The 13360-nt window shown below is 40.2% G+C and overlaps 1 protein-coding gene across 5 annotated transcripts in view; it reads left to right on the top strand.

Annotated features, from left to right (window-relative positions):
- Positions 1–13360, top strand: part of macrod1 (mono-ADP ribosylhydrolase 1) — a 129148-nt gene that overhangs the window by 96329 nt on the left and 19459 nt on the right. For 4 of the 5 annotated variants that reach the window (XM_088431082.1, XM_088431077.1, XM_088431075.1 and 1 more), the window contains one exon: positions 2877–2993. The exons of the other annotated variant lie outside the window; for it this stretch is intronic. In XM_088431082.1, coding sequence (XP_088287208.1) covers positions 2877–2993 — 117 coding nt within the window. The remainder of the gene's footprint in view (positions 1–2876; positions 2994–13360) is intronic. 5 annotated transcript variants of the gene reach the window in all.

Genomic DNA, 13360 nt, shown 5'->3' with positions numbered 1-13360 from the left:
GGTAGCTTTATTAGGACCTGGCAGATATGGATGTGTTTTAAGGACGATTGACAGAATAACATTCCCATGATCAAATAATTGGCTGGTTGTTGTTGGATTTTTTATTTTTTTTTTGCTTCAACTCATTTGACATTGCGCTGCTTGTTCTATCATGTGTGTTTTTTTTTTTCGTTTGGTAATATGATAGAGACAGGATTACACAAAAAAGAGTTTAACTAATCCATATGCTGCAGTAGTATTCATTTTTTGCAAAATCTAAAGATTATATGCCTTTAAGTTGCCTTATATTATTTTTCTCCATGCGTTGCACCACCGTTTGTGTTCTGCCCTCTTGCTTTAAGGGTAATATATGACAGACCAATGCTTTGTTAGCCTATGAGGTTTTGTATCGTTTGTTACCATTAACATAGTATACCTTTGTGTAAGGCAAATGATTTTTGGGGGTGGATATTATTGTGTAATTCTATTTGACTGTAAATTTGAACTGAAGATTGCAATTAATAGCTTCAACTCCTTTATTGAAGGTTTGTTCACTTTCAAATTTCTGCTTGTTTTGAAATGATTTGAGTTGAGTTCAGCGCCACCATAGAGCGCTCATTTCAACTTATTTGTCAAAGCAAAACCATCGGGTCACGGCTTTCTATGCTCTCGTCTCATCACTAAATCCTCAACAAGAGACTACAATAAATCAATCAAGTTTCAAGCAGGGAAGCTATAAGCGTGGAGGAAGGGTTAGATGTCACATGGCCTATGGATATCAGAATTAACTTTCTTGGAGCAGATTTTCTCTTAGTAGCAGATGTCACGTAATCTGGGATTTTGCTGTGTTGAGAACTTTAACGTGGCGGATTGCATATGTATTTCTTTTATGTTTTGTGAGTGATTTAGATGAGCTGAAAACAGTTCAAATTGCATTGGTTTTTACTCAAGGGGCAAGATCAATATTGTTTTTTAGGGGGAAATAGCAAAAAAAAAGAAGTGCCTCAGTGTTGCACCCTACACACAATCGTTAGAACAAAACAGGAACTGACTTAAAACGCTGCACAGCACAGCATGACGCGGAGCGCAACAGTGTACACCACATGCAATATGCCAATTTAATGCAGTGGAGATAACATCTGACCCCCTGCAGAGACCTAGTTTGGTGATACACACTGACAATGGTAACTGCTGGTCTAGAAACAGCCACAGAGAGATGAAAGCATGCAGGCTAAATGGAAGAGCTCTTACCATATTTAACATGCTTTTAAGAGATGCAATGAAGTGACTTATGGTTAGGCCAATTCCATCATAATACATGATTGTAGTCTCTATCTTAATGAGAATATTGACTTATTGTATCATTTAGGGTATGAGGACCAACTGAGGATTGTTGGACTGTTGGCCTTCAGTTACTGAATATGAATATAATCTGGCATGCTCCTCTCACGTGACTGTCTTTTCAGCTCTTTGGATAGCATGATTCAATCAAATTATCATCCATTAAGGAACCGTGCAAAATGACACGCTTTTGTCACGGTTAAGAGGAAAGGTTCTTCAGATTCTTAAAATGATATCTTCGATTTTGAAAATTCATCTACTGAATGCTAAATTTCTCCTTTTGTGGAGCACAATGAGATGAACGCTTGGAAATGTGCAAAAGCGATTTCGTGTTTTCTTAGAGCTAATGGGACATTATAGTTCTCATGTCATTTTCCTTTGCACATTCTTTTTATCAGTAATCAGGAGAGCCTGAGCTAGCATGGCTAACCATTACTCAGATAAACCTCTGTTTTTTTTTTGTTTTTTTTTTTGTACTCTTGGACCTACACAGATGTATGATGGTGTTGACCAACAATTTTTAATCCAAATTTATGACATGAAAACAAGCAAAACAAGAAAAAATGGACAGAACATGTTCACTAATAAAATAAATTAAAAATGAAAATGCATCTATAAAACAAATGCTAACAAAACTAGATTTTGCATTTATAAAATTAACTAAATGAATTACTGTATAGTTATAGTTTTGTTTTTGCATTTGCCCATTAATACCATACATGAGCTTTTAGGATTCAAATTAAACTGATAAAAAACCCACAAAACTGTTATAAACCTGAATTCTGCAAAGTGCTTTGGTGACATCAGCATGCGTAGATGCAAAAGTCCTCTGGAAACTGGCCGACTGGGAGAAAACATTCCAAAAACATATGATAGAGTAAATAAATTAATAAATACATAATAATAATAAAATTAATAATACTAAAAAGAATATATGACTGAATCCCGATGATCAATTTGATAGGGATTCAATGTTACCATGTTTTTTTTTTTTTTAAAGAAATAATCCAAGCAACTTCATCTAATTTAGGTGGAGTACATTTTTGCATGGGAACTAGGATAGGTACAGATACACCATACTTTTTTTTTTCCTTCATACTTTCATACTTTTTTTCTATCGTTTCTTTTTGAACATATGTATGGTCTTTAGCCCTGGCACGGTTAAAACATAGACACTCTTGAATATTATGTAGATTTATGAAAATGTCATTACCAGCGACTAATTGACCAAAAAGTCAAAGTCAGCTGAGTCCTTAATAACACATTAAATTGAGCAATTAACCAAGGCAGGAGCCCCCAAATCCATTAAGCAGACTGACATCAAGTGATCCAGATGCTCCTGCTCTTTAAAAGCAAAGAGGGGCGGATTACGGGTGAAGGTTAACACCTGCAAAAGGCGGTAAATTTGACATTATCCCGAGCCTTGCAGCGCGAAACCTGCTGACACCTGCTTGACTCGAGTAAAAGTCTCAGCTGGACTTCAAACACACGACTGACTGCAGGTGATTCCCTTAAGTAGGCCAACTCTCTGAATCCCTCTCGTCTCTCCCCTCCAGTGGACGGAGCCATCCACCGCGCTGCCGGGCCCCTCCTAAAGAAAGAGTGCGCGTCCCTCCACGGCTGCCAGACCGGACAAGCAAAGGTCACCTGCGGCTACGGCCTCCCCGCCAAGTGTGAGTACAAAATGCGTGTCGCAGCTGCCTGTTCAATGGACTCTCCAAAGCGCGCTCATCCTGGTGGGAATATGTCGCCAAGTGCGAGAGGCATGCCGGGATGTTTTCATGCGCTGGAAATTCCACAGATAAGTAAAGGTCACGCAGCGTTATGAATAAAAGAGAAATATGGAAAGGAGAGCGGTTTCCTTGTCACATAAATCATGCAAATTGTTAAATCCCAACATTGGCATGGAGAATCTCTAATAGTGTCATCTGCAGTTTTCTACTTATAGCAGCAAAGTGCATTCAATTATTTAGCGGCACTTTAATATGAACATTTGGAGTGACGGGAGGACCTTTCCTCGTTATGTCAGGTTGAAAAATGTCGGGCTCCCCACAAGTGGAGACCCTTAGTGCGTCATACGCAGTAAACACAAATAAGAGAGGTTTGGCACAGGGAAAACAACTCCCGTTAAGAGGTGAACATTGTCATGGACCAATAAAACATATACGATAAATGTTGTATAGAAAGCATACCTGTGTGTGATGCTGTGATATTAAAACAGTCATCAAAACTTTAAACTTTTTTTCAGGGCCGATACTAGTACTGATTATCGGCAGTCAAGGAGGTCGATATTTGAAGTTGATTCATTTGAAGTTTTTTGCATTAAAAGGGGAGTTTTTTTTTTACTGACACAAACCCCAACACTTCATTTAAATGACTTGGAATCTCTCAAACAACACAGAAAACAGAAAATTTCTCCTGTGGCTTACACACATTACACACACACACGCATGCATTAATAAAATAGCCTGAATCCGATAACCGATCGGACCAATAATCCGTCTGTCCCTACTTTAAATTGCCAATAAGGTAAGTATCTGCTTAAAGCCACCGGTGGCTGAGATATATCCCGAGCGGGGCAACAAGGAGGTGCTTTAAATGATCAGTAATTGTCTTCAGCGTAATGTATTTAAAAACTAATCTCTTAAACCTGTCCACCGTGCTTCACGTAAATTCATTTTACAGGAGCCTAACTACGATTTTATTTGAAACATATGTCTGCACCTTTTGTTTGAAATCCTACTTAATTCTTGCCGGAAAAGTCTTGCCTGTGTGTTTATGCGGGCGTGAGTAAATACAGTATGCTGAGGAGAGTGGATGAGAGGTTGCTTTGAAGAACTGAGAGGAGGCGCTCACATTGTCTGCTTTTCTTTGATGCTTGTTGTCTTTTTCGCCTGTGTGGTTGCGCGTGTATTTGCGCATGTGTGTGCCCGCGCTACTTGTCGCAACCTTGTCTCTGTTTCGTTCCGGTGCATGTCAAGCTTCCTCGCTGTCTCACCTGCTGACAGCCTATTGATGGACAAGCTTTATGACTACATGTGCTGTGAGCCTGTGACCCGCATGTTTGTGTGCTTGTGTGTATAGTTTATACCCAGCATGTGGTTCTAAAGACCGCCGCCTCCAACCCCTACAAAATATAGAGCGCAAAGTATAATCAAGAAAGTGCCTGCTTCGATGCTTAAATACTCACAACAGGTCTTGATTACCTCTCAGCAGGAAGAAAAGAGGAAATAGACAGTAACAATAGAGGTAAAGCAAAGTAAGGGGTTGACAAAATAGACCGCGAGGAGACTTGCAGCATGACCGGTGCTGTGAAAGAGCTTTTACACAACGCATTTTTTAACTGAAAATGTGTAAATGTCCTCTTACTTTGATGGCGACTTTATTTAGAGCCTGAAATGAAAACCGTTTCAAAGTGGACATCCAAAAACTTGTGTCGTATGTTGAAACACAGGCATGCGCAGATATTCATGCACAACAGTGATACAACTACTGTACAGCCTCACCTTATCCTTCATGTTTCCGATTAAGGTTCTTATAAGTAATGAAAACTGTAGACACAGAAGTGGAGAAGTTAAAGTCTTTATATACAAAATCAAAGAAAAACTGGAAAACGAGGTGACATATACATGACCATAGTAACCGCATTGCAACTAATATAGTTAGAACTAAGTGAAACGACATTTTATATCATAGATTGAAGGCATAGTTTTTCACGGATGCTAAGGATACCGATTATTGGAGGTCATAGAGATCAATATTTTTAGAACAAGGAGAAAAAAATACTCGCATGAAGAAGACAAATTCTAACACTTAGTTTTTTACTAAATCATGCACAACATAATGTTTTCAAATCCAAACAACTTAAATATATAAATGATCCCAAGCTTCCATTAGTTTTCTACAATAAACATTTATTTCAAAAATATTTAATGTTTTACTTTCACCTAGAGTACCTTTGTTTTAATCAGCATAATCTCTAATATTAACAAAATGAAAGCTAAAGCTAATAAAAAACATTCAAAAAATGGTACTTATTTATAAAAAATATACTATGTTTGCAAGCTGAGTCGCGAGCATACAGTTTATGATGTCATTTTGTGGCAAAAAATGTTAAAAACAACGTTCTCATCAAATTATTTCTCGACAAACATTACGATTTTCACTGCTGAAAGTTGCCGAATGACTTTTGTCTACCTTTAAAGAAAAACTAACAAACTCAAAACAATTTCTGCGCTGTTTCTGATAAGACCTGGTTGAGCAGTTGCTGCATTTGTAATGAGTTTCTCCTGGAAAACCTTTTGCAGTTTTTTCGTACATGAACATTTTCAACCCAAAGGAATAATGTTTCAGAAAGCCATCCATCCATTTTATATCACGCTTGTCCTCATTAGGTTTGTAGGGGAGCTGGAGGCTTTCCCAGCTGACTGTGGGCGAGAGGCAGGTTATACCGTGAATTGGAATGAACATCTATGGAGAGTTTAGACTGTTCAATTAGTCTAACATGCATGGTTTGGAATACGGGAATAAGCTGAATTACACGGAGACCATGCAAACTGAACCTTAGTTCTCTAGAACGAGGAATGTAGGACTCTAGTTCTTATTATATTATTTTTATTTGCAGCTTTAATCAGTGAGTACTAGTGGCTATAGAAAATGGATATCCTACACAAAATGTGAATTGAATATTGAGTCTTTGGATAAAAATTAAAAATATATTTTTTTGTGGAGTGAAAATATTTTGAAGACGGAAGACCAATAATAATAATAAGTGAGTCAGCATGAATTGTTGAAATGTGATCAGTAGGAACGGCAACTGTGTTAGGCTATTAGCGTCTGCAGCAGCATTTCATCTCTCACGGCAGACTTTATGAAGCATTCGCAATTAATATATGTTGAAAGCAGGTATAATGGAGCCTGAGTGACCCGTAAAAACTGACAATGGGGGTTCAACGTTAGCATAATTAAGTGGTTTGTATGCGCCCTTAATTGGCGATTGAATGTGATTTTTGTACAAGCATTGTGTTGTTTGTATGAATCATGGCTGCGATTAGCTTAACAGATTTTTTTCTGACGTGTACATCAATAAACGGCTGTCCGGGGTGAGGAAAACATGTCTCGGGCATTTCTTGGAACCGAGGTACTCAAATTACTCAGACTTGCTTCAGTGTATTTTTCATCCGTCCCTTTAAGCTGCTTTTTCATAAATGGGGGATCTGTTTATTAAAATATATAGAATACATTCTTTTCATGACCTGGGTGGGGCCGCGCAACAAGGAACTCAGTGTGTGTCTACGTTACGGGATTATGAATCATCAACGTGCGCTGGAGTTGCGACACAGGCACAATAAAGAAGGGCGGACCAAGCTTTCAAAGTAGCCTAAAATTCAAATGCAACTCAACAGGAGAGAAGTCGTGCCTCAAAAACAGATACGCTTTGATCTCGATTCCGCCGGGCTCGCCACCAGATGCGATTTCAAACGCTCCATACTGGAGAATTTGCCAAATGGTCACGCAGACCTGATGTCAGCCGTCCCCGCGGAGAGCCCCCAGACGAGCCCGCCGCCACTTAAACCGGCAGCATCTCCGCACTGTAACCTAGCAACAGCGCGCAGAGTGCACGGCCCGCCACTGCTGCTGTTTAGCAAAAGTCACATGCAATTTCGACATGTTGACAAATGACATCTGGAAAACAGCAAGCCGCTTTTGCTAAAGTTCATTAACATTTAAGAGAAACTTAGTGGCAATAAATCAACAAGCTGTCAGCTTTGGGGCATCCGAACGGCCGCGCATGAGGCTTTGTTGAGATCGGGAAGCGGCTGACTGTGTGTTTGCGTGTGTTTCTTGTTGCCTGACAAGGGAGCGTGGGCCCAAAGTGTTGTCCCGAAGATCCCGGCGCCCCAGAGCTCACTTGTGTACCGATACGGCGAACCTGTTCCCCAGCCGGCCCTCGCTCCCCTGCTACTTACCGACGCATAACATCACCACACACGGGGGAGGCAGTGGAAGCAACAGAGTGGCGGAGGCTTGTTAGAGTGAGGTCGCGTCGTAATCAAATCGCAATAGCTTGGACATTTATATTTTTTATACATTCCTGACATTTGAGCTTGCCATGAAGTTATGAATAACTGAATAGAAAACAGGTCTTCACTATGTTTCCATCAACCACTTGGTAACACTTGGATGCTCTGATCAAATGGAAATGGTGGCAGGCTGACATTTGAATGGAATTATAAGAAAACGACTTGGAAGTTGGTTGAAGGCGTCTACAGTACATTTTCAGCTTGTTACATGGATTTTCTCCCTGTACACCAACTTCCTCCCACATTCCATGAACTTAACCAAGCTTCTTTTATAGTATACTTTACCTTGCTGTATTTTATGCAGAGTTCTTCATATTGTCGGCCATTTTAGAGTGTTTTGACGGATCTGTGAAAAGTTAGCTAATGTACTACACCGTGGCAATGTACTGGGATTCTCTACCTCTGTTATTGAGTGGTGTGGTCTGTATGCTGTAGAAAATCTATATCGGTTGAGCCCTAAAATTGACTACGTCAAGCATAACAGTAGCTATGAAAGTAAAATTATTTACCGTACTTTGAATCACCTTCAACTATAAAACAATATAGCTCAGAGAGGTCCAGCATGGCAAAACCTCACTGTCCGTTCTGAAACCATTATCATATGCTTCTCATATGCAGCTAAAAAATGTTAAATATATGCAGAAGCATGCATACGTTAAAACGGATAAATGAATAATGTATAAAACAGATGGATGGACCGTATGGAATTTTTAATGGTGTTTTCTATTTTACATTTATACAAAATCTCCCAGAAAAAAAGACCTCTTCAATCAATTATATTTGTATTTTACCATATGTTACATCATTTTGATGTACATTCCCGAAAAAAAAAATGGCAACACCAAGCTGTCTAACAGCAATCATATTTTATTGAGTCTCAGGTCATTGTATGTTGGTTTTTATATTGTATACTTTGTACTGGATGCTTTTCAGTGATCTTTCACACATTTACTGTTGTCATTGAATGATTTGTTTTTAAGCCTTGTATTGGCCGTTTTATGACTAAACAAAAACTATACCAACCACCACCAACTATTGTGCCGTTACATATGCTTAAATTTCAATTTCTCTTCCATTGGGGATGTTGTAAATCGCATGGGCAGTAAAAATGTTTGGATTCCATTATAAAACTTCACAACCACAATAAAATTGTAACTATCTTGTCTATGCAGCAGCGTAGATCAACAGAATGGCATGAATTCTTCTTCGCGGATCGTGAGGTCGTCCGTTGCTAGGCAGAAATCATAAGGCAATTATAATCAATCACAACACTCCCGTAGGCCAATAAAAAATTTGCATATACCCCAAACACCCACTAGGCTGTTTGAATAGCAAACGAAGGCACCGAGTGACTACAAAAGCAAGATAATGAGCTGATTACAACTTGAATCACGGGCAGAACGGTGGATTTGTGGTTAGCAAATTTTTTCTCAGTTGTGCGCTGTGGGGTCGATTCCGATTTTTGGTTTTCCTGTGAGTTACCCCCGTTTGTTTTAGTTTCCTGCAGATAATCCAGACACCACCCACACCCAAAAACATATTTCAGCGTCAAGTATAGTCCCATTCAGCACCTTTAAAACAACCATGCATGATATAAAACCCAGCATGTACCTCGCTCTAGCCCAGATTTAGCTTGGATGCACGTAATGTCTGCCCTTATGGACTGCTTTTTCGGAGAGGAGATTCTTTATTTTGCGTTGCACGTGCCTGTTGTGTTTTCACCGACTTACAGTCGCTTCAAAGCGTATTTCACAGACGGCTGTCGACCCACAAGCACAAGCCGAGGATTTGAGAGACGAATATTTGAATAAGCCCCTCGCTTCATTAAAATATCCGGCGCGGATTTATTTCGGTTTCACTGTTCAATATAACGAATAGAACGACGAGGGTGTGACACACATTATATTGTATACAGGCATTGCTTTAAACGGGGTATATTCCAATAATTTATGTTTAATCATGCTTAAGTGCTGACCGTATTTTGGCTTACTTGTACTGTTCCACCTTTTTGGTGACTGCAGACGAATATGATTTTCACAGGCATAACCCTTTGAGGAATGCCCTCACACAAGCTGACCTGTAATGGAATTCAGTTTGACACTCTTGCATTGAAAGGGCCTCTTGTTTTGTTTAATGTTCACATGAAGTTGCTGTATGATAAGAAATTTACTGTTGTTGTATTTTTAATTCGGCTCCACCTGCCTTCCCCAACAAATACAGCACGTCGTAAATGTTTTATATTTTGCTAGGGAGTGACATTTTCCATGTGGGTAAGAACACAGTTGGAGGTGAACAGGGGCCCAGAAAGATGAAGTGCTGACGGAAACAGAGAGCTACAAAGAGAGAAAGATATCACTCTGTCAAAAACTTCCTTGTTGTCTTTTCTTCTTCCCCACCCCCGACTCTTGCGTTGTGCTCCCTCAGTGGCCAATTACCGCTAATTAAAAAGCTCTCTTTTTCTCTCTTCAAGACCCCCTTCTCACCGCCTTGACTGTCACCCTGACAACCTCTCTCTCTTTTCTTTTTCCTCAGTGTTTCTCCCTGACATCAACAAGCTTACATCAACACCTCCTCCTCACTTTTCTACCTTTTCCATCTCAACTCCTCGCACGAGTCCCGCTCCTCCTCTCCTTTCTCTTTCCTCCATTTTTCTCACTTCCACCCCGCCAGTTCAGTTCACCTGTCTCACCTTTTTCCCCGCCCCTTCGTCACCATCAATTGCGTTGCTGTAGTGGGTGACTAAAGCCTTGACAGTGCTCTGGGCTAAAGATTTGTGCTGTTGTCTCTTTTCCCTTTTTTTTTTTTTCCTTTTGTGATTTTGACACCTTTGACAACTTTCCTTAGCTTCTTCCTGCCACGGTGTCAGCAGCGCAACACGTTGAGGTGTTAAAATCCCTCAGCAGAGATGATGAAGCGGAGGACTGTGATGATGATCACAGCAGCAGGCCTGGTGTTAATTCGTTGATGTATTCACCTACACAAGGAACAAAGGCTTTAGGGTAACACCCATTTACTAAAATGTACACGCTTAGATCATGTGAGTAAACCTATAACTAATAGAAACTAGGAAAACTTTTATGCTTTTGACGTTTTGCGAACTTCCATTTACTTTCACATATACTTACATGGTGTAAAAATATCGCTCCAATAAAAAGATCATTCAAGGACTTTCACTTATATAGCGCTTTTTTCTACCTTGGGTACTCAAAGCGCTTCACACTAACTAGACATTTACCTAACTGATGACGCAGCATAAGGAGCAACTACAGTTTCAGTGTCTTGCTCAAGGACTCTTCAACATGGCCATGACAGTTGGGGGATCGAACTCACAGCCTCTCAGCTGGTAGACGACCACACTACCACCGAGCCATGCCACCCCACCTAACAAATTTAGAGTTGTGGGTTGGAAATTTACGATGCGATAATCCCTCATCGCGGTCAATGGGGACCGGAACCCCCCAAGATAAGCCAAAAATCACAAGGTAGCGTCACACCCCACCCCCTCTACCCTCCTGGTGGAATTTCAATGCATGCGTATGTGGGTACCTGAATTTTTTTAAATTTAAAAAGTATTTATAATTTTTATACATATTTATACCAATGAGGGCAGGAGTTGTAATCTACTCCCGCCTCAACTCCTGCCCTCAGTAGTTGTTGGTTGCATCAGGAACCAATCACTTGTCTTGTAGGAAAGCCTGTCTCCCTCATGAAACTACACGTGCAGGTTTAGATTGATGTGACGGAAGAGGAGGAGGAGGTGGAGGAGAAAGCATTGTAGAGCATTGTAAATCTCTTACCTATATTTCTTTCTTAATAAATTGTAATTTTTTAGTTTGTATGTGTAAACTCGGATTGTTATCATGTTTGGTCAGCCACAGGCTTCTCTTTGATGAGACTTTTGGGCGCCACTAATATAACCGCAGCTCTCTGTGAGACTACAGCCAAAGGGATGGGAAGGGAAGGGATAACGGTACAGTCACTGTATAAGGTTTAATATTTTAAGAGTTAATATGTGTATTGCAGTAGTTTGACGTCCAAGGAGTTCCCGTGGCAAGTGGATTTATAGTTAACTCGTCTGTCTGGCATGCAGAAACCCTTCACAGCACATCTCTCTGCAAATAGCTTTTTTTTTTTTTTAATTACATTTTACAGAATTAAGTCATCCATTTTTATAGCTCACTATTTTCAACGAGAGCATCCTTTTCAAGAAGCCAGGCTGTGAAACATGGTTGTCATGTAAATTACCCTCGGTATTCTGTTACAGTTGCTTGGCTCATTAAGAAAAAGCCAGAAAACATGTTTTGAGGCATTGCTATGGAATATTGCGTACGTTTCTATTTGTGTCTTTCCATCTGTTCCCTTCCCTCATTCTTATTTTCTGACAAAGGTAAAAAGAGATAGATGGAGCTGAAGGGCCCAAACAAGACTTGAGCCTTCCTCCTTTTTTTTCTGAATTTAAGAGCTGTCTACGCTCGGCTGAGCACAAACTGAGGCGGCGCTCACAAAAGGCCAGCTCGCCTTTTTCCTGCCTCCTAATTTAAAGGCAGATGAAGAAAGGCAGGGCCAGATGGAGCTATGTGATGAGAGTAGGCAGCGACGGAGAGAGATTGAAAGAGGGGCCGGGGAGAAAGACTTGACGGTCGTTGAGCGTGAAAAGCAGGCGGCTGCGCGTGGCCTCCCAGGTAAGAATGCGTGGAGGCCACAGGGGATGTGAGACGGAGAGGAGGTGGAGGGTGGACACAGCCAAAGAGAGGCGGACAAAAAGCAGACAAAAGATGGGTGTCGCCGGATGGCACCTCGTCAAGCTCTCTTAAATCTAATGGCAGCGCGACGCCCACCTGGGAGTAAGGATTGGCTTCAATACACACACCCCGTCACCCCATGAGAATTGGAAGATTATTCCCAAAGTATGTTAATCACAAGGAATTTGCTGCCAGGAGCTTGGATGAAAAACATTACAGATCAATATTTTGTTACATTTTGTCACTTTGTTAAAAAGAAAGAAAAAAAAAACAGTAATAGTGTCATGATAATTAACAGTTGTTGTGACACCTTGGTGAGAAACAATGGCTTTAAAAAAACAAATCAGCACCTTGCTAGCGATAATCACACTCATCTAATATGCCCACAGCGCGTTTATTTTTCTTACTGTGAGTTTGTTTTTAACTCCTCTAAATGTGATTGTCAGTGTGTATTCAGCTGATCTTAATAGTGCAAAAAATATGCTGCAATTCCTTTTTGGCATGGAGATAGCAGTTGTTTTTCTTTCCAAATACGAACCAGAAAAAAAGAGCAGCTGGTGTCACAAATGAAATATGTCGGATAATGCACACACCAAATGTGTTCACTTATCAGTGCACTGTAAATAAACTAACTAACAGCGCTGCAATGTTATTTTCTTAATTAGCTCAGGATCATTTTCACCTTGCAGGAGTTTGTAGGTGAGCTCAGACGGGCAAGGTGAAAAGTGTAAGAATCAAGAAGTCGGCGGGAACATGGCATTTAATTAGACAACAATCAAATTGTTTTTCAGAAGCAATCTGTCTCCCTATGTAAACACGAGAAAATCACGTTGGCCTGCTTACAGCATTATTCACTCAAGACGTAAACAAGGTCTTGCATATATGCCTGCAAAGTCACACAAATACCCTTTGTTTAGCTATGGAAAAAAATAATAAAAGCAATTTATGTACAGACGTCACAAAACACATTGTATTGTTAATCTGTCGGTGTGCCTTTAAGGGGTGTGGCCTAGTGAGTGGCGTCAGGAGCTGCAGTCAGTTGTTACAGTTTCAGTTTGAGGGCTTCTTCAAGCTTCTTGTGAAGAATTTCATTTTGCAGTTTTGTATTTGGGTTAAAACACATTCAAGGTATTCAATTTGACATTGCACAGCTGTGAACTGAAAGTCATTTCAGGTCATAAAATATCCACATCACAAACTGAGAAAATACCAACA

The sequence above is a fragment of the Hippichthys cyanospilos genome, chromosome 13 (genome assembly GCF_059441005.1).
Source record: "Hippichthys cyanospilos isolate Australia breed blue-spotted pipefish chromosome 13, RoL_Hcya_1.0, whole genome shotgun sequence".
NCBI classification, from domain to species: Eukaryota; Metazoa; Chordata; class Actinopteri; order Syngnathiformes; family Syngnathidae; genus Hippichthys; species Hippichthys cyanospilos.
The sequence above is the reverse complement of the archived record's forward strand: the minus strand, read 5'-3'. Positions and strand labels throughout refer to the sequence as shown.